This window comes from Cololabis saira, chromosome 1 (genome assembly GCF_033807715.1).
Source record: "Cololabis saira isolate AMF1-May2022 chromosome 1, fColSai1.1, whole genome shotgun sequence".
Lineage (NCBI taxonomy): Eukaryota > Metazoa > Chordata > Actinopteri > Beloniformes > Belonidae > Cololabis > Cololabis saira.
Window position 1 is genome coordinate 23,547,173 of NC_084587.1, and position 22,731 is coordinate 23,569,903.

A 22,731-nucleotide genomic window follows, 5' to 3' on the forward strand; every position below is an offset into this window, starting at 1 on the left:
ATTAAACAAAATAAAAACCAGCTTTGCTGTCTCGTCAAAGTCGCCATTATGCGAGTCAGCGTCGCTGCTGTTGTCTTGAACGTCTGATTCCTGACGTTATTAGCGCCATTACTTTGGCGACACCAACTACAGTAGCTACAATCCCCCTGACTACAGTAACATAAATTACCGTAATCATAAGGCGCACTGTCGGTTTTTTAGAAAATTAAAGGCTTTTAGGTGCGCCTTATAGTGCGGAAAATACGGTACATTTACCTTACATTTAGGTCATGTTCAATTAGAAAACCAGGTGCATGTGGGATTCAAGTTGGAATACTGCTGGGAGGTACCAGATCTTGAAAGCACATTCATAGAAAATGAGAAGGAAATATTGATAGCCATTTAATGTTTATAACAAAATACTCAATCTTAAGGTAATTTTGCAGAAGACAAACATGCACTTATTGTAAATACTGCAATTTAAAAGGTTAAGACTTATAAAAAAGAAACAGTTCTTAAGTTCAGGCCCTATAATGGATGCTGGAGACCACGGGAGCTTATCCCAGCACTTGCACGTAGTTTTTAGGGACCAGAGCTCGTTTTCCTTTCGAATCCCCCAGAAACCATTCTTCATCAATTGACTCAAGATTGGTTATGATATCCCCAGCCTGTGGAAAAGAGAATAAGTAGGGTTTTTTTTTTTTTCTGTGTTCACACGTGTGTTAACTGGTACTGTTTGTGAACAGAAACACCAGTTTACCTGCACTGAGAGCTCCTCATCACAGTCGGATGTGAAGTCATACAGAACCGTAGCTCTTGTGCCGCCTGTAGCTTCGTTCTGTTTACCAGACAAATTCTGCCCTGTGAAAGAAAAAGTGAAGATTGATTTTTTTTTTTTTTTACCTTGTCTGCACATTAATGGTTGATACATGCCGTTAAAAACCTAAGGCTTATATGTGCAATATTACTATATATTTAATATATATACGCATACACATACATACATACAAACCCAGTGGTTTTTTTTATTTTTTTTTTGGGGGGGGTCAATTGAGTCAATCGTCCAAGCTTGACCCATCAAATTACTAAAATCACATATTTCAGTTTAATTTATATAGCGTCTAGCGACAAGTTGTCTCTAGGCGCTTTCCAGAGACCCAGAACATGACCCTTGAGCAATTATTACATAAACAATGGCAGGTAAAAACTCCCCTATTAGCAGTACGAGATGAGGGGATGGCATCCCCCCTGAAATAAAAACGGTCAAAATCATCCCCCCTTTCCATCCCATATGTCATTTCTTCAATGAATGTGGTATTACTGCTATTTTAACATTTAGAGTCATCACCAGAAAAATAACTTATTTGACAATTTTCACCTGTTACAAGTACATTTTCACTTGAAATAAGTAGGAAAATCTGCCATTGGGACAAGATTTATCTTCTCATTACAAGCAAAAAAATCTTGTTCCACTGGCAGATTTTTCTACTTATTTTAAGTGAAAATCTACTTGAAACAGGTGGAAATTGTTGTTTTTTCCAGTGATGAGTCTTGTTTTAAGTGTAATGAGATTTTTTTTTACTAAAGACAGACATTTTAACTAGAAATAAGACAAATATTCTTGTTAAGATTTTGAGTTTTTGCAGTGATCCATTTTACTTATTCTGTGAAGGACAGAATCATATTGATAAGTTAAGAAACTGTTTTTTATTGTTGTGTTTTGATGTATTTGATGTAAGCCCAGTGGATATTTAAAGCTTAGAGAAGGCTGCGTTTAACTGCTGCTATGTCATTCCTGCAGTATTTCTGCAGGTGTTTTGGTCAGTGCTATTATTTGTAATATATTATATTATTTGTATTCAGCACAAATTATCTGTCCCCATATGATAAAATCCACCATCCCCCCTGATTTTTTTTTACAACTCGAGTACTGCCTATAAGAGGTCAGGACTGAAGACCAGCCAGGTAGAACAGGAAAAGAGATCAGACAGAGAAGAGAGAGACAGACACACCGTCAAAAGGTACAAAAGACAAGATATATTGGTTATAATTATCTGGATAGAGCAGGAGAAATAAGAGTTCTATCTACATATGACTGATACATGGTTAGTTGGTGCACTACAGGGATGACTATAAGCAGATGTAGATGGCAGACGCTGAGGTGCTCAGAGGTCAGGATGACGGTAGGTATCCAAAAGAGACATCTATACAGACAGGTGGAAGCAAGCACTGGGATGGTCAGAGGATGGGACTGCAGTTCAGACAGCAGCTCCTGAATTTTTGTACCTGATGTGGTCTGCACAAAAGAGTTGGGGAAGATGCCCTCTCTGCCGCTCAACCTGCCAGAGCTCCACTCCTCATTTATGTGCTTGGTGATCAGGATATGGTCACCCTGTTGGAAGGAAAGGTCGCCTGCTGACTGTGCAGCGTAATCATAAAGAGCCACCACCCACTCCACACTGGATGTGGCTGCCTGCAGAGGGTGGAGCCACAACAAACAATAGGAGATTTTAAAGAATGCACAAATAAAGCTCAAGTGATCACAAAAGTTAACATACAGGGTCAGCTCATAACCAGCATCATCCGTGTTGGCTTTTCTGTTTATATAAATACCTGAGCAGGTTTGGCAGCCTCAGATTGTGTGCTGGAAGAAGCAGCCACCATGCCTTTGAAAAAGTACAAATACACGAAATGAGAGTGGGTACACTAAACTATGTATTGATGCGTTATTTTCATTGCGAAATGTGATATTTGCTATATGTGATAGTTACATTTCTTTTACATTTTACATACGTTTTGGTGATTATATCATGCATACAGTAATTGTGGGTCAATAATTGAATTTGGTACTAACGATTAGCATTTGTCAACAGTGATATCAAAGTTTGATGGCTGAATTCTAAAACATACTAGATGGGAAGTAATATCTAATCTGGAATGTGTAACAGAGGAAAATGTACAGAGGGAAGAGGTGTAACAAGCCGTGAGCTTCCATCGAAACTCCCTGCTGTGGTTGGAGCTTTCGAAAACAAATCTTTAATGAAACCAAAATAAAAGGTACAAATTCCTGTCATGCCACAGAGGAGAAAGAAAGACAGCTAAAAGGATGATCACCAATGAACATGATGGTTATTTTAATTTGTTACCTCGATTCTATATTGCTGTAGCATGAATTATTCACATGTTTTTCAGCTTGTTCTTGATAGATAAAAAGAAAAGCACATCTGTATCTTACATGGCGTCAGCATATCTCACCAGGAAGTGCTACCCTGCTCGAAGGCTGATGCTGCTGTTGGCTTGCAGGTGGAGGCAGATCTTCAAGAATATCCACAAAGTTAAGAGGGAAGATTCCAACAGAGGAGCCGATCTGCCCCCGTGCCCAGTCCTCCCCCTCGTACTCCTTCAGCTGGATAACGTCCCCCTCAGAGAACGTCAGTTCGTCACTGTGCTCCCCCTCAAAGTCGAACCTTGCCACACATCTTGGGCCACTTAAAAGGGACATTTCAAAAACACAAACTCAGCTTATTGGTATACTTGTAATCAATGTGAAGACATAAATACCATACGAGCAGTACCTGACTGGTGCAGGTTGTGGTGTTGCTTTCCTTCCAGGGAGTGGTTTGGGTGAGTTGGACTGAAATAGAGAAGAATATGGTCATTTTATTTCTCACTCCATAGATTTCCATGACATACATCAACGTCTTTTTCCCTGAAGTAATGACTGGTTCAATGAAACTTACTAGGACTTTTACATAACTAATTGGAAAGAAGCCAGTTGATCCCCTGCAAGTTCCTCTGTACCACTGGCTGTCCACCTGCTCCGCTCCTGTCACAACATCTCCTGCTCTGAGACCCAGCTCTCCCGGACCGTCTGCGTGAAGAGCAACAACACGTCATCAGCAGGGTAAAACTGTCTCATGACGGTCAATGTACAATCAGAGCAGTCTGGGTATGCATACCACCGCCCAGGTGGAATTTGACAAAGTAAATATATGTAAATAAATTGGCATCAAAAGTGAATAACTTGCTCTGCCTCTTCTAAAAGGTCATTTTTAGAGCAGCCCTGCCAACAAACAGACAAATCCAGCCACTCACATGATTTACTTGGAGAGCCTGTGTAGGTAAACAACTTTCCATTATGACATGGAGTTGTTAGATGAGGCCCAAGACTAGTATGAGCTACCCTGAGGTCTGTTGAGAGTATGAAAATAATAAAAGCTGCAATTTTGTGTGTGTGTCAAATACATTGAAACACTGTTTAAAGACTGGAAATAATTGAAATTTAGAAGTACAGTGAGAATATGTTTTGGATAAAAGAATTGCACTCGTTTTGCTATTATGTTATGCTACATTAAAATGTGGATAATAGTGAGAATGCGTCAGTAGTCTCATGTAACTTGTCAAACAAAGTGAAAATAATGTGTTTGGCTCGCTGAAACTGAAGCATTACCTTGAATAAAGTCATGCAGAGCCTGCACTCTCAGCCCCAAACCGTCTCCAGCTGAAGCAGGTGGGGCAGCACCCTGCAGTGTACAACAAAAGGTTAATGTGTTACAGGAAGGGCTCAGTTCAGCAAACACTAACTCCAATAAAGGATTATTCACCTTGGGTGTAAAAAAGTCTGTCCCCAGAGGGGTTATGATCTTCATACGAGACTTGTGGACTCTCCCTCTGTTGTTTCCAACTTGGCACTCAAATTCGTTGTGGTTAACTTCATCCAGCAACAGAAGCACCTCATTTTTCTACAGCAAAGAAAAACAAGAACATCACATTCAGGTGCTTGGCAAGGTTATTCATTAATGTACATTTTAATTTTTAACTTGGAGGCAGCGCATTTGTTGGTGCAACTATTGTAGTCACCTGGAATGAAAGCTCCCCTGGATTACTTCCTTTGTAGTCAAAGGCTGCAATCCCATGAGGGAGTTGAAGCTGATGGAAGAAAACACATTCAAACAGATGCGTCAGGACAGCATTAGAAACATGGGCCACTCAGGTGTGCGGTGGGTTTCTCCTCACTGTATATTTGTTGTAGAGACGATGCCCAGGGTTGGGCCTTGGAGGCAAGACAAATCCTTTCCTGTGGGGCTTCTGGGCCTGGGGTTTGGGTGAGGGCTGCCGCGATGCTGACTGAGATCGGCCTGAGGCCTGAAGGCTTGGTGGGGGAGGTCTTCCAGGGCCGGATTTGGCTGGAGGAGGGCGAGGTGGGAGACTTTTGTTTACAATGGACCTCCTGAATTAAAAACGGGGAAAAAGAAAATGAATAATTCGATTTAGACCCTATTTTAAAGTCAAATGTAATTAATGAAAAACATAAAACGTGGTTGTTTCATTTTACCCACCGAGGTGGTAACGTTGGCTCTGGCCCTGAACCAATAGAGTTCTGCAAAAAAGAATTCCATTGTGCATTTCATTAGTATGAAGTGAGACAACAGGGTATAGACCTGAAACCATAGTAACCAGGAGACCACACATCATCCACAGGGACTGCTTTCATGGGAACACAACAGTTCCTTTGTGTGGAAAACAGTGAAGCAGGTAAGCTGTTCAGTTACGGGATAAACTGAGAAACTTCCTAAAATGTACAAATAGGTCATTTTCTAAGCAGGTACATACCAAAAACTAAATACATATTTATAAAATTAACTTTAATTTGCTAATTTTATCTTATATTTATTTTATCTTAGAAAAAAAACAACAACACACACCATAAGAAAGTTGAAACCTACTTGCTGTTTTTTTTAGCACATAGCTAGTTTCATTACATTTTATGGCTCCAGCTTTGCTACAAATCTCACCTGCAAAGCAGGTGTCAGGCTTTGTTTGTTGCTCACAGAGGTGCTCAGAGAGCCCACAGGCTTCTGAACTGGGAGAGGAGGAGGAGCGTCCTGAAAATGATCCAACACTGGGAAGAGACCCCTCATTATAACCACAATATTGCAGACTTATGTATAAATGAACTGAAAGCAAGCACGGAGTGGATAAAATCCACAAATTGTGCTGGGAATAAGTTTTTGATAACTAAAGCAAGTCTCACACAAAGATTATCAGACTCACTTGAACCCGTTTGGCTGGGGACCCTGATAGTGGTGGGTCTTCTTGTGATACTCTTTCTGGTGAATGATCCTTCACTGCAGTCCACATTATTCTGAGGTTTCACCAGGATGTTATCTGAATAAAAAGGGACATGTGATTGTATAGCTTCATATTTATATCAAACTGCCTCAAATTTAAAGCCCTGGGGTTAAAGAATACCAAACAAGTCAAGAAACAGCAACACAGGAGCAAAATGTAAACAAATAATAAACAATGAAAACTAGTTTGGACATTCATGTATTTTAGACAATGATCTGACATAACTTCATAAACTTTTGTTCTGAAGGTGCAGTATAAAGGTCTTGTTCCAACGGTGAAACATGGTGTTGGTAGTATCATGACTTCAGCTGAATCTGGCTCAGGAAGCTGGCCATCATCACTGGCCATCTTGGTTTTATCCATATTCTATCCCCACGTCCTATTGTTTGGAGGCGCCAACGACTATCCCAATTATTATTTCAGATGTGAAGCCTCTGCACTCACAACTGAGGTCAATCTAGAAGCACCAATAAATCAAAGGCTCCAGCCAAGATTCAAATCAGTGTGTTTCTTCATGCGCCGCAGCAGAGCTAGCCACATCGCCATGCAGACAGATGGAACATTACTAAATTGGACCTGCAAGTTCGGAAGAACATTTACAGGACATGTGTCCACGAACTGAATCTCAGGAAAAATAAGTAGCTACTGCAAACGAACTAATGTACAAAATAAAAGTGCCTTGAACAGAAGACTGGACCTGAAATGAGTACATTCCAAAGTTCATATTAATACCAGACTCACAATCATACTTATGTCCCATTTACAAATATCTAATCAATTATAGTATTTCTTAATTATACTTTTGTTATTTACATTTACAATTTTGAAATATAGAAAACTTCTGAAATGGTTCTTCCTGATCTCGGTGAAGACCGATGCTTTTCTTCTCCCACTCCCTCCCTATCTGCCGTACTGCTGCACTCTGTCTTGTGCCGTCTATTTTGGAGCGTCTCTTTGCATATCCGCCAACCTCAAAACAATGGATCTGGATAGCTGTTCTCTCAACGCAACTGACCAAATCTTCTCGACGAGAAGACAAGGCAGACGTTTGCAGCTCACTTTGGTGGCCTGTGTCATGATGCCCTCCACCCTCACCCCCTCCACATATGCTAGCTAGACTATTTCTTTTCGTTATGAAAACATACTGTGTTTTCACACAGTGTGAAGATGTTTTTTTCCCCTCCTCTTTCCTGGTGTCATCCTTTTTCCTCACCTAATGATAGGGCGGCACCTACCCATGGCTGCAGCGTTAGGCACCCGTTTACCTATGTCTTATGCTTGTTTCTTTTCTTTGGACAGGCTGTACTGGAATTAAATTTAATTGTGTCAGGAAGCTGGCTCAATGACAAAGAATCTTAATTAAGATGCAAGTTTTTTGCGTGTTTTTTGAGTGTCACTCAGAGAAAGACATTTCCTATTTTGAGGACATGGGTTATGATGGTCCAGCTGCATCACAACTACTTTATATTCATTTATATTGTGGTATTAGTGCTTAATACAAGCAATTAAAGATGTATCATTATAGTAATGCAGTAAAATTAAAGTCCATCTAAAGAGCAGTACATCACGTTGTCGATAATGGTACTCACTTGATGGACTCTCCACATCCTCGTTCTCTCTCACCAGAGAGGTTGAGTTGTGGTTGTTTACATTCAGGTTGGGTTTCAGTGGTTCTTTGGGAGGCTTCACTGGAAGTATAGGGAGAGCTGGTGAAAGTTCCTCCTCGTCAATGTTGTTGGACCTCGTCAACACAGAAGGACGGGATCTGTGTGGGAAAGTCCCTTGTCTGTGCAAACTCTCCAGCTCCTCCCGTACAGACAGTCCCACAGGTTTTTTCGGGGGCAGGGGTCTGGGAGCTGGTGTTGGGTGTTGAGGTTTGTTTGTGGTCGGTATGTTTTGATTATTATCCTCTGTGCTTTGAGTTCTACGAGATAGAGAGGGTTTGGCACCAACCGGGGGTTTGTTGGCAGTCCTCCTGGGTAAGGGGTCTGGTTTGACTGACTCGAACGCATGTTCCTCCTCGGTGTCAGCCTGGCTCTCAAAGGCCTGGATCCTGGCGCGGATATTCCGTTGACTGTGATTGGCGCTCATCTTGACATCCTCCTCTTCCAGTTGAAACTTCTCGCCTGATTGGTCGGTGGCGTCAGTTCTCTCCTCGGGCTCCTCACCTCCACAAAAGTCTTTTAAATTCTTATTTGTGGATATCTCTGGGGAACTTGATTTTTTATCAGTCTCAACTTTGACCTCCCTCTCCGTTACTTGCTTGTGTAATTTTGTCCGAGGACGTGGAATGGGTCGTTGACCATTTGAGGCAGGAGAAGTATTTTCGGTTGGCAGAGCAGAGACAGAAGGGTGATTTGTAGGAAAATCCCAGAATACTGTGACAGATCCGATGTGCGTGCGTGAGGAGTCTGCGTTCTGGATCAGCTTTATGCCATACTTGGAGTCATGTTGGTCCACAGTGTTTGTTGCAACCTTCTCACCTCTTTCAGTTACAGGTTCTTGGTCTACTGCTTTTGGCAGAGAGGGTCGTGGAGGTTTTTTGGGCTTTATACCTGGAGGCCAACATAGATCAATAAATTACCCCAAATAAATGCATGTTTAATTAAAAACTTGAATAAACATGAATTCTTGTTCAAAATGATTGCTGACCAGCAGGTCCTCCCTTAGCTGGGGGTTGGGCAGTGTTTTCTTCAACAGAGTCGGTCTGCGTGGCACTTGTAGCGGTGCAGGTAGCTCTGCGAGGAGCTGCAGTGGGCTTCGCAATGTGGTCTTCCCAGGTCTTCTCTTTGATCACCTGGTCATAGGATGGTGGGGGCTGAGTCATGAAAAAGAGAGGTGTTCACACGAGGGCTTCCTAAACTGCTTTACTTGTCAGCTTGTGATGATGCAGGCAGCAGTTCTCTAGTCATGGACAAGATGGCAGCAGCAGAGGTTAAAGGTTAAACAGTAAAACACACAAAAAAGATGGGGGGGGGGGGGGTTTGCAAAAGTGTAGTGTAAGTTGTGTGATGAAGTAAAACACTGCTGGTTTTGTTACTTCTACAGGCCAAATAGTCCAAAATAAATAAATAAATGTTGGGGACATCCCCTTTTTTTCCCCCTTCCACCCACACACACACACACACACACACACACACACACACACACACACACACACACACACACACACACACACACACACACACACACACACACACACACACACACACACACACACACACACACACACACACACACACACACACACACACACACACACACACACACACACACACACACACACACACACACACACACACACACACACACACACACACACACACACACACACACACACACACACACACCTCAATACCAAGTGGGTTACAATATTTTTATTTTGCTAAGTATAGCAGTATACCGACAGCCATCAGACTCTACCACAACCAACTCTAGTCACTCAAGTGCAATAACCTGTTTTTCTCCCTCTAAATACTTCACTGCTATTTTTGCACATGTATATATTATTCGTTTTTCGGGTTTAGCATTTCTTTTGTACATTGCTCGTTTTTTTATATTGCTCTTTTTTTTAATTATTTAGCAATTTATTGGTTATTTTTTATTTTTTTTAGGATATACTTTTTTTATACCTTTTCATACTTCGTGAGTATTGTGTAAAAATGTTGAGAGTGTGTATGTTGTTTGCTGCTGCACAAGTACATTTCTGCTCTGGGGGATCAATAAAGTTTATTCTATTCTATTCTATATTTCAACAGACTGGTTCAAGTATTTTAAAACTTGAAATGGGTACAATTTTAATTTTTAAGCTCGAATGAAAGTTTCAATGAAGAATGAAAAAGGTAACGCAGGAAGAAAATATCCTTGTCGTAGCTCATATCATAATGTCATATTTATTGCAGAAAAGAATATATATTAAAAAGTGTGAATTAGGTGAAGCCTACCTGAGAGACAACCTGGACGCTTGCGGACCAGTCTGACTGAGGAGGAGGAAAGACCACAGTGTGTCCTGGAAACCAGTCGTTACTGGCCAGAGGTTCTGGTGCGACGATGGTGATCTCTGGTCGCCTGGGCAACAAATTATAAAAAGGCAGAATAAAGACTAAACTAAAACACAAATACACCTCCACTTCCAGGCCACTGTATTCTCTTATGGATTCTTTTTTTCTGAAAAGAACAATGCTTTCAGCCAAAAATGACAAATTTAACAGTTTCCTCATCTCCATAAAATGGTAAACAAAGTATCCAAAATGTAAATACAAACAGTGATCAGTAAGTATTTACCTTCTCTCTGTGGTGTTGTCACATTGAAAGTTTGATGTTGCTGCAGAAAGAAACAAAGATAAATGGACTTCACCGACCTTGGAAATTAACATGAACAAATAACACATTTTGTGAAATATATCTGCAGTGTCTTTTCTTTTTTACTTAAATAACAGCCAAGTTAATTTTTTTTAATCAAATGCAGGTAATGTCAAGGTTTTTTGTACATTTTGTTAAAGGCTCGTTATCTGTAATAATCATTCAATCTATTTCTATAAATAATAAAATTATTCTTTTATCTAAAAAAAAAAAAAAAAGTCACAGGAGTTCAGTTGACACAAACTCACTTTGCTTGATAGCAGTTTGTGTAGAGGGCTGTAGATGACTGTAATAAAGGGGGGGGGGGGATGTAAAAAGAGAAATATGATGATGTACAGAAGAGCTTTAAGAAACAAAAGGTAATAGAAAGACAATCGAAATCAAAATATTGAATTAAAAAATTATTAAAAAAAAAAAAATATATATATATATATATATATATATATATATATATATATAATATATTAAGAAAATCTGATTTTAATACACTGCTCAAACAAAAATAAAAGAGCATAAAACTGAGACATCCCATATCTGAATGAATGAAATATTCTTATTAAATACTTTGTTCTTTACAAAGTTGAATGTGTCATCAACAAAAACTGTCAATGGAAATCAAATTTAGCAACTCATGGAGGTTTGGATTTGGAGTCACACTCAAAATTAAAGTGGAAAGAAAACACAAAACAAAAAAAAAAAACCCACACATCCGCACACACAACTTCGATGTAATGTCCTTAAAACACGTCAAAATGAGGCTCAATAGTGTGTGTGTGTGTGTGTGTGTGTGTGTGTGTGTGTGTGTGTGTGTGTGTGTGTGTGTGTGTGTGTGTGTGTGTGGCCTCCACGTGTGGCCTTCACGTGCCCGTGTGACCTCCTTACAACTCTTCTCCCAGATCTGAACTTAAACAAACTCCTGGACTGTGGTGCAATGTGGCGTTGCCGGATGGAGCGAGACATGATGTCCCAGATGTGCTCAATTGGATTCAGGCCTGCGTATCGGGCGGCCCAGTCCATAGAACCAATGCCTTCATCCGTGTGAATGTGTTTGAATGTTGGTGGTGGTCCGAGGGGCCGTTTGGCGCGATATGGCAGCCACGCTTCCGTCAGTCTGCTCCAGGGCAGCTGTGGCTACAAAACGTAGCTTACCACCACCAGTGATAATGTGTATGAATGAATAAAGATCTCTGTAAAGCGCTCTGGGTGCCTTGAAGGGCACTATATAAATCCAAGTCATTATTATTATTATTATCTTGCAGGAACTGCTGACACACTCCAGCCACATGCGGTCTAGCATTGTCTTGCATTAGGAGGAACCCTGGGCCAACCGCACAAGCATATGGTCTCACAAGGGGTCTGAGGATCTCATCTCAGTACCTAATGGCCGTCAGGCTACTCTGGTGAGCACATGCAGAGCTGTTCTCAAGGTAAAGGCAGTCATTTACACCTGGTCGCTGAAATCTGAGCGCAGTAAGTGGATCTGAATGTTTAAATTGTGTGCCAGACCTCTCTGAGTTCAGCACAGATCACAGAAACTGAATGAACAACACAAGATACTAGTTTCTGTGATGACCTCCTGTAGGTCAGTGAGCATAGATCACCACATTGTTTGGTCCATTCACAACCTCCCGATCAGCAGATCTGTTAAAGGGACAGTACCACATGTACAGGCACTGATGCGTTTGGTGAAGGACCTGCCAAATCAGATACACATAAAAGCTTTGCTCAAACAGACATGACATACCTGAAGTTGAAATGTTCTGGCTTGGTTCTGTCAGGCTGATCTGTAGAAGATAGGAAGCCAAGGGATTTATTAGTGATGTCCGACTGAAAGGATAACACCCTGATGTTGTGAAGCATCGTGCCACTTCCAAGTTAATCAGTAACTAAGGATCAAATCCTGTATCACCATGCAGGAAATTCTTTGATATTTTTTGGCCCTTGTGACTAATAATGACTAATAATGAAATGAAAAGCCAAATCAAGTTAAAAAAAATACATCCTTTAACAAGAACAGACTGATTGTTGTTTCAAATTAAATCAGGTTTTCAAATCACATCAAGCAGAATGGTGTAAAAACATTAATCTGGTCATTTCTGTCTGATGGGAACAAACACACGTGCGGGTTGCCCCAACAGGGAACATCAGGAAAGGACAGGAACAGGAACTTTTTAAAGCTACATATCTCTATAGGCAACATGTATAGTTATACTGTCACATTATGGTCATTTGCTTCCATTTAACCCGCTCTGTTTTTGCTTTGTCTAAAAATACATTTAGATTCTGAGGGGGTTGATGTCCATATTCATTAAAAAGAGGGGATCCCTCTTCTCCACCTGACCACAGTCCACCTTTTATTGGTTAATACCATAATGATTTTTTTTTATTTTAAAAGGCAGCCTCAAAAGTAGGGATGACTACAGGTCAGATCTGAGGATTCTGGTGTACATGACACTTGGAGAGTTAAATGATGAGTCTACCTTGACGCCAATAGGTTTTTTGTTTTGTTTTATGTCGTGCGACTTCCTGTTTGGACTGACTTAACAAGAAATACAAGAAAATAAACTTCACTAGAAGCATAAACCAGCTGGTAGGCTGATTACTACCCTTGTAAAGTATTTCAAAGACAAAGACAGTTCTTGCATATGATATGTTAGACACTGTATCATAGTGCACTGAGATTTGTTACAAAGTGTAAACCTCTAACCCATCATTGCATTCTGTACTCCAAGGCTGGCTTACCTTCACTGACATGACGGAGGCTTAGTCATTGGTACTTGTTCATATACAAAGCTATATTAGGTAAACTTCCATTTTACATTTGTTCTCTGATCAATTTGAAAGCCATCAGTAGTTATAGCCTGAGATCAAATGATGCTATCCTGCTGTCCATATCAAGTGCAAGGACGAATCTAGGGAAGAAAGCCTTCAGCTGTCCTGCCCTACTTGCTTGGAATAGCCTCCAAAAAGACCTGAAGCTAAAAACATTAGTGTCATTGTCTGATTTTAAAGCTCTTACAAATGCATTTTTAAATGACTCTGTTGGTACTGTACATGTCACTGTCCTTAAGTATTGTAACTTATTTACTGTCACTGTTTTGTGATGTATTTTGCACTGTCCTTCTATTTCTGTTGATTTGTTGTTTTGTCTGTAACTTTTAAAGCTGCCATTTTTGGCCAGGTCTCCCTTGAAAAAGAGATCCTCGATCTCAATGGGACTAACCTAGTAAAATAAAGGTAAAATAAAAAGACAATTGATATTTACATCTAATATTTGGCAGTGACCTGATCACCAGCAAGCAGAAAGGGAGAATGAAGTTAATTTCAATAGTATCAATCATTTAAACCAATAAAAAAATGGATACTTTTGTCTTTGAAATGGACATACAGGACTGTCTCAGAAAATTAGAATATTGTGATTTTCTGTAATGCAATTACAGAAACAAAAATGTCATACATTCTGGATTCATTACAAATCAACTGAAATATTGCAAGCCCTTTATTATTTTAATATTGCTAATCATGGATTACAGTTTAAGAAAACTCAAATATCCCATCTCAAAAAATTTGAATATTCTGGGAATCTTAATCTTAAACTGTAAGCCATAATCAGCAATATTAAAATAATAAAAGGCTTGCAATATTTCAGTTGATTTGTAATGAATCCAGAATGTATGACATTTTTTTTTTTTTTTTTTTTTTTTTTTTTTAAAATTGCATTACAGAAAATAAAGAACTTTATCACAATATTCTAATTTTCTGAGACAGTCCTGTAGGGCCTACAGGGCAAGAGCAGGCTGAAACCATGACGTCACAGCCACCTGTCACACCTGTTGCTCGTTATCTGGAGCGACAGCTGAGCTGAAGTAACGCTCTAACGACGCGTTTAGACAACAACATCTGCACTTTCACTTGAGGAGAGACTATTTTTTGTTTGTTTAGTTATGTTTACAGTACGTTACCCTCTGACCAGCTTTTAACGCACTCTCACTTCCTTGTCCCGCCTGACATATAAATCAGGAGATTTCGGGTCAGCTGTATAGACTCGTTAATGAAAACGGCGCCAGCTTTAAACACGATATGTCAATATGAAACAAAACTGCGATGCCCCTACCTGTGAGGAATTGAAGGAAAAGATATGTATTTAAAAGAAAATCAGAAGAAAACAATTTCCCATCAGGAGCAGTGTCACCTGTTCCTCTGATTGGAACAAGGAATTTGAAAGCAGTTACACGCCCAGATCCGACGGAGGAAGGAGGGCGGCCCTGTTACATTTCACAGCTCATCCAATCTGGGGGAGCGGAATGCGGCCGTTCAGGTACTAAAGTTCTGTCACTGTTCCTGTAAAAGGTAAACGTCTCCGGGATTTTCATTTCCCTCTGCACCAGTCACAACACCGGTGGCTGCAAATGTACCGAGCCATGAATTGAAAATGACCCGGTGCCCATAAACTTGTCAAGCATTTAATACATAGTTTAATTCGAGGCAGCTAGAAAAGCACAAATAAAACTGACCGAGCATGTAAAAATGTAACTCAAAGATGATTTGTTAAAAAAAAAACAAAAAAAAACGATAAATACATTGTTGAGCTACATAAAGAAAATCTCATATAATGGTAATAATTGCAAATGAGCTTATTCAAGTTTGGCAACAGTCAGTACTTGAGTTGTAAAATAAAATCAGGGGGGATGGTGGATTTTATCATATGGGGACAGATAATTTGTGCTGATTACAAATAATATAATATATTACAAATAATAGCACTGACCAAAACAGCTGCAGAAATACTGCAGGAATGACATAGCAGCAGTTAAATGCAGCCTTCTGTAAGCTTTAAATATCCACTGGGCTTACATCAAATACATCAAAACACAACAATAAAAAACAGTTTTCTGAACTTATCAATATGACTCTGTCCTTCACAGGATAAGTAAAATGGATCACTGCAAAAACTCAAAATATTAACAAGAATATTTGTCTTATTTCTAATTAAAATGTCTCATTTTAGTAAAAAAAAAATCTCATTACACTTAAAACAAGACTCATTACTGGAAAAAAAAAAATCCCCTGTTTCAAGTAGATTTTCACTTGAAATAAGTAGAAAAATCTGCCAGTTGAACAATATTTCTTTGCTTGTAATGAGAAGATAAATCTTGTCCCACTGGCAGATTTTCCTACTTATTTCAAGTGAAAATCTACTTGAAACAGGTGAAAATTGTCAAATAAGTTATTTTTCTGGTAATGACTCTAAATGTTGAAATATCAGTAAAACCACATTCATTGATGAAATGACATAAGGGATGGAAAGGAGGGATGGCAGTTTTACAGGGGGGATGATTTTGACCGTTTTTATTTCAGGGGGGGATGATTTTTGACCGTTTTTATTTCAGGGCATCCCCCCTCATCCCCCCTCAACTCCAGTACTGGCAACAGTTAAAAAACGCCAGAGTTCATACATTTTAAACAAATACAGTAGGCCTAGGTAGCCACTGAAAAGTGCGGAATAAGGTTTCAAATGAACACGAAGTTTAATGGGTGAGCAGTGTGGTTTTGAGATTTTAGGTTTCAGAAATAAGCTAATACAGAAAAGTGATATATTTCTGATAATAAAGGGCACATTCAGTCTTCAGTGTGCACATATGTGCCATAAACCTTCTCGATTTAAAACAACTCTAAGTAGGCTATATGATTATATGTGCATAAACAGTGTAAACTTTTAATAAAGATCAAAATAACCTGAATCAAAGCTGTTTTGAGAATTGACCTATGTCAAAATACAGAATAATGCAATTTTAAGCCCCTGACAAGACAAAAAAAAAGTATTCCACTTAAGTGATTGTGCGGATAGAGTCCCTACAGACAGTAATTCTAACTTAAGTGTAGAAAAAGCATAAATAGGGACTAACTGACAACCAAATGGTGTGTAAACTACTGTAAATGGAAGCACCAGTCAATTGCTCTGAGCAGAGTCCTTCTCCGAGCACTTGAGCTTCCTCCTACAGTTGAAAAGCAAGCATGTTAAATTAAGGTATAACCGAAATTGATACTTCTGATAAGTGTATCTATTCTAATTCCGAGAGCTGGTCAGGTAATTACCGTAATTACTCAGTTCATTATTGAGCGTCTTCCTTATCAAATGAATGAATGAATTAAAATAAACAGAGTGGCCCTATGTGCGACAGAGTGTCTCATATACTAATTGAAATCTCACTACCCCCCCAAAACACATTTCCTTGACAAGTTCCCCCCTCACACAGGTTAAAATTAAACTCCACATTGGTGAGGGGACAGCTGAAAACACTCCGCAAACACAAGGGAAAGCTGCTGGAGTCAGCGGCGAAGGTTTCCCTAAACAGTCGCCCTCTCGCTTGAACACATGCTGACATTACTCAGCACAGCAGCAGTCGCAGAGCAGCTGGTTAAACTGGCAACAAAGGGAAGCGAAGAAAAACAGTCTGCCTGCATGTGTCACACTGCACCAGCCACTGCTGTATGAGCTGAAAAGCAGATCCCGATCAGGAGAGGACATATCTGCTCACTGAACGTTTAGACATTTTAGAGAGGGGGTGTACAAATCTAGAAAAGTTATAATTGTACACGTGGAACTGGTAAAAAACGTTTTCCCTTTTTTTTTTTTTGAAGGATGGGGCAATTTTATGGTATTGAGAGTGAGTAACTCACTGTCAGCTGCCAATGTGGACCATTACTCACCAAAGATTAGATGGTGTCAATGCAGACCAGTGATGTGCAGTGCAAACTGTCTGAGATAGTGTTTGATGTGGATCCAAACATATTCTATGACTTTGAAAGGATGAATAACTGAGAGCACAGACAACAGCTTAGTCATGATGCAGCGGCATGTCGGTTCAGGAATCCCAGTCCAGACAGCTGGTGAGGTCGGGGTGTGGTGGAGGTTTGAACTGATGCACTGATTGCTGAGCTGGGCAGGCCAGGGGGCAAGAAATAAGAGTTCACACTCCGCAGGACAAGCAAAACTTCATAGATGCTGTTGTAAAGTTAACTCTAACCTGAGCTTTTAAACAGAAACAGTTCCAGTGCTTGTAGCCATGCAGATGGCAAAAATGTTATATTTGGGTACAAAATTGCAGGGTTGGAGCTGACTTTCCTTTCTCTGATGTGCCATTACCAATCAAGTCCCTGTTTATAACAGAGTCCTCTTATTTCAGCGACTTAACTGGGTCAAATAGAAAACTGTCAAAGTAGGCTACAGTTGTTTATTACTTCTAGTTATATCAAACTGTTAATGTGATGCTTTGAAAAAATAACATGGAAACTCTCAAAATAAAGGGAGATTTTTTCTAAAATAATAAGAAATATTGGTGAGTTGAAATTTAAGCAAAAAGCATAAACACTTAACAACCAATGATACTTGTGAGTGTTTTTTTTTTCTTCTTTAACAGAAGTTAATGCAAACTTTTGCTGGGGTGTATTTCACATCTCAACCAAATTTTTCCTAAATTAATTTTCATTCTGCATTAAAATACAGCAAAAACAGTGAACCCTGTAAAGAGGGAGAATGAAAATATCGATTTCCAGACATGAATGGGTTCATAAATGTTTGACAGGGATGTAAAGTATGACATTGATTTGACGTTTATTTCTCAACTCCAGCAAAACGTCCCCCCAAAAAATGGCCGCAGTTTAAAATGATCTGAAATCTTCTCGAAGCTGTCCTTCCATTGAAATATAACGTTCCTAAGTCCGTTTCATCAACAGAGGAAGGGGCACATTTTAAGATCGGCATGTTCCAGCTTAACTACCTGTGGTCTGATCTCCATCCCGCAGCTCTGTGCGCTGTCCCTCTTCCTCCTCCACCTCCTCGCTCTCATGCAGGGCTTCTGCCATCATCGACATTTGAGAAGACATGGAAATAAAATAATAATAATGATAATAATAATAAAACGCAATCAAATAGATACAGTAAACGGAGACTTTTCAAGAGCAGTGGGCTGCTCGTTCATCTGCCTACACGGTGAGAAACCCAGTGGCCTGTAACTGTGAAGTTCCCATCGTCCTGCCCACCACAGCACTTTGTTGGTCCGCGTGGAGGTGGTGCCACTCAAGGCTGAATTATGGTTCTGCGTTAAATCGACGCAGAGCCTACGCCGTACGGTCTGCGTTGGTGTAACGCGGAACCATAAATCAGCCTTCACTGTCCAGACCCCTGCTCGTGGGTGGGAGCCTGCACCGTCAAAACAAGAGCGCTCACCAGGGGCGTCAATTGGGTATGGCAAGGTATGGCACCCGCCACACCTTGGCTTAAAGGGAAAATGTAAATGTTTTTTAAATACATTTATGGAATTACTGTCTATTTGTATTGATTATTCTATTATTTAATACATATAAAATAATTACAAATGCAAATCAGAACAACATGATCGATTTCACTAGTTATTACACTGCAAAAACTCAAAATCTTAACAAGAATATTTGTCTTATTTCTAGTTAAAATGTCTAATTTTTTGTCAGAAAAATCTCATTACATTTAAGACAAGACTCAAAAACTCAGAAAACAACAATTTTCACTTGTTTCAAGTAGATTTTCACTTAAAATAAGTAGAAAAATCTGCCAGTGGAACAAGATTTTTTTGCTTGTAATGAGAAGATAAATCTTGTCCCACTGGCAGATTTTTCTACTTATTTCAAGTAAAAATTTACTTGAAACAGGTGAAAATGGTCAAATAAGTTATTTTTCTGGTGACGATTCTTGTTTTAAGTGTAAGGAGTTTAAAAATGACTAAAAATTAGACATTTTAACTAGACAAATATTCCTGTTTTTGCAGTGTGAGCGGGACTGCATTTGAAAAAGTTCCAATTTTCTTGACCACACAGATAAGCTACATAGCAGACTTCTGTGATGAGTATTTGCTGGACGTGTTGATTGATACTCTAGTTAAGTTCTGTGACTCGTAACCTTGCCATACCTTAACTTTGACTGAATTGACACCACTGGCGCTCACAGGTGAAATTATGCGAACTTGTGTTGGTGTGAAATTTAACAATTTGTTTTTTTTCTTTAATTTGCAAGAAATCATCCAAACTACAGAAAAGAGTCTTAAAAAATGCTGTTCACGTTGAACCTGGAAAAATATCTAGATTGAACTGATAATGTAGTGCAGTCGCTTCGAAGATACTTACACAACAATTGTCATGCGTTTTCCAAACGATAGCGATGGCATTCATGTGCTGACATGGCCAATGAAAAGTATCTGGCCTTCAGTTAAAATGATTTAATCGGTTGTGAAATTGTAAACTTAATTCTGCGGACGTGTCATATACCTGCCGCTAGATGTCGCCACAGCCCTGGTGATTTCTTGTGCTCTTTTCAGAATCTTTCCTTTACTAAAATCAGATTCAGTTCGTCACAAATTGTTCAGCAGCAAACGCGTTTCAGGTGCAAATCATGGTTTTTCAATTCAAATCACTTTATTTATCCCCTAGGTGCAATTTAAAAGGCATGACAGCAGCTTAAGGACATACAAACACACAATTTCACATAACAGATAGTCTTTATCTAGTTCCTAGTATTTCATTGTTCTTTAACTAGACTACTATATTTATTTTTAGTCTAGCAATGAAGACAGGTCAGACTTTTCACTATAAGTATAGTTTAACTCTGCAAATTACAATGATCATGGTGCGGATGGAGGTGCAGGGAATAGATAAGGGTGGATTTACACTGACTGATGCATTCGGTTTACTTACATTTTTCCTGATTTTTTTAGTCATTTACTTGAATAAGTAAAAAAAAAGAGGATCCTTGAATACTTGCTTGCTGTGAATTATAACGTTTTCATAGAATATTATGTTGGTTCCCCATTTGCCTTGAAACCATGTGAAAGATTAAGATTTAAAAAAAATGCATTGACATGGTCTAACCATTTTATCTATTTGCTCAAAGAATATATGCCCATTAAAGGAATATTCTGGAATTAAAACAACTCTAGGTCTATTATTAGATGGTAAGGGGTTCAAGCATTCATTGGGGACCAAAGTGACATGAATCGAAGCAGCTTTCATTGAGAACAGAGGACGTGTTTGCAGCAAAATGGCAACAAATGCTACCGCTTGGGACAATTGAGCTCGGTGAAAATAAACTGCTATTTTAGGCCTATGACATGACTCAAATAATATCATTCCACTTCGGTGTGTATTGGGTTCTTACAGACAAATCAAAGTAATTTTAACTTTCAAGCGTGTACAAAAGGTGGATAAAAGAGTGTTTGTACAGGTATCTCTGTCTGATTGCTGGAATCTTGTAAGTCCATGGGAATAGACTACCTAATAATATTCAAAGTGGAGGTGAGTTCAAGGAAAGTTCTGCTTCTAAACATACCTGCATCAAAACACTGATCCAGCTCTTCGGAATCAGAGGCCATGGACTTCCATCCTTTAGCAACTATTGACAGTAGTTTACATAACAATAGTCAACCTCCAAGGAATTATAAAAAGCTAGATGCAGCTGGATGAAAATGAAATTTTAATGTACTTTTTTTACACTTACAAAGTTAAAATGAACTTGGTTTCTCTGAGCTTTGCAGCATTTCCAAATAGGCCCCATCCATGTGGACACAGAGGGGCTGGGTTTTACACGGGCAAATGGCATTGATCCCTTATGATTTTAGTATTATGGACCCCAAATTGGAAGCTTTTATGGGCCAGGTAAATGGGGTCCATTAGGGATACAAGTGTGCTAAATTGGGAAGGGGTTAGAAATGTGTAAATTGTGTGAGTGCTTTAGTAGGCTACATACCCAAGATTAGAAATGAACAAATTGGGCTCCACCTTAAATTTTTTAATATTGAACTTCCACTTCCCATTCATATGTCTTGGGAGCTACCAATTAATTGACATTTTGCTGCAAACACATAGCAGTTCTAACTTAGTTCTAACTTGGTGTAATTATTGACTCAGACCTGAACTTCAACAGCCTATTATCACCTAAAAAACATTGCTAGAATTAAGGGGAGTCTGTCTAAACAAGACATGGAAAAACTTATTCATGCATTCATTTTCAGTAGGTTGGATTATTGCAATGTCATCTTTACAGGCCTTAACAAGAAATCTATCAGGCAGCTGATCCAGAACGCTGCCGCCAGAGTCCTTACAAACACCAGGAAACTGGACCATATTACACCAGTCATGAAATCACTACACTGGCTTCCAGTGAGTCAAAGGTTAAAATCTTACTGCTGGTCTACAAAGACCTGAATGGTCTTGGACCAAAATACATGCTTGATCTGTTAGTTCCTATGAAGCTCCCAGACCCCTGAGGTTCATCTGGATCTGGTTTGTTGTGTGTCCCAGAAACAAGAACCAAGCAAGGTGAGGCAGCGTTCAGTTATTCTGCTCCTCACCGGTGGATCAAACTTCCTGTAGACCTGAGGTCTGCTCCAACTGTCAGCTCCTTTAAATCAGGCCTAAAAACATCAGTTTACTGAAGCGTACTCCTAAATTAAATACTTACCTGCTGTACTCTTCTGCCCTTATTTTTAACAACTTGTGCTTTTTATTATTTTACCTCTTTTATTCTTCATTTTATTTCATTTATTTGGTATTTAAGCATACTCTTAAATTAAATACTGTCTGAAAACCGTGAATGAGATGTGTACCTGGGGTACTCTACTGCCTTTAGTTTTCAGCAACTTGTGCTTTTTATTATTTTACCTTCTTTTTTCATAATTTTATTTCATTTTATTGTTATTTACTGTCTAATTATGTCTTGCCGCTTTCAATGTTGATGTAAAGCACTTTGAATTACCTTGTGTTGAATTGTGCTATATAAATAAACTTGCCTTGCCTAAAAACTCTTTTGAATCACATTTTTGTGTCCATAAGGAAAGTTTACACTTCTTCCGATCTAATAATAGAGACACTGGTTCGGGTGTGCCCCTCAATGACCCGCTTAAGACGCTCCACTGGTATTATGTAAACAGACTTGTAAATCATGAATATGAGACACCAAGTCACTCTTATGAGAAGTCATAAATATGACATACTAATTCAAAGGTATTTGCGACATCTCGTCATAAATGACATATTAAGACATAGGTTTGAGGCGATAATGAAAGATATTTTGATACCGAGTCTGAACTGAACTTCACGGTGGGAGGAGCTTCCACGGGATAAAGGCTGATTTATGGTTCCGCGTTACACCAACGCAGAGCCTACGGCGTAGCCTACGCCGTACCCTGCGTCGATTTAACGCAGAACCATAATTCAGGCTTTATTGCCGCG

The 22,731-nt window shown here is 39.3% G+C and overlaps 1 protein-coding gene across 3 annotated transcripts; it reads right to left on the minus strand.

Moving 5' to 3' along the window:
• Nucleotides 1–368: 368 nt before the first annotated feature.
• Nucleotides 369–18,505, minus strand: sh3d19 (SH3 domain containing 19). Of its 3 annotated transcripts, none has more exons than XM_061718555.1 (21): nt 18,255–18,505; nt 12,218–12,257; nt 10,722–10,759; nt 10,396–10,435; nt 10,056–10,179; nt 8,764–8,908; nt 7,701–8,666; nt 6,034–6,147; nt 5,775–5,881; nt 5,319–5,359; nt 4,996–5,209; nt 4,840–4,908; nt 4,584–4,721; nt 4,430–4,502; nt 3,720–3,850; nt 3,555–3,613; nt 3,235–3,467; nt 2,593–2,645; nt 2,266–2,452; nt 740–840; nt 369–647 (listed from the first exon to the last, which is right to left on the minus strand). In XM_061718555.1, the coding sequence occupies exons 1-21, from the start codon at nt 18,358–18,360 to the stop codon at nt 537–539; spliced, it is 3,090 nt and encodes a 1,029-aa protein (XP_061574539.1). In that variant the 5' UTR covers nt 18,361–18,505; the 3' UTR covers nt 369–536. The 3 variants fall into 3 exon arrangements, with proteins under 3 accessions (XP_061574539.1, XP_061574545.1, XP_061574531.1); XM_061718561.1 differs by having other exon boundaries at nt 5,811–5,881; nt 8,764–8,929; XM_061718547.1 differs by having other exon boundaries at nt 8,764–8,929.
• Between the last annotated feature and the right edge of the window lie 4,226 nt (nt 18,506–22,731).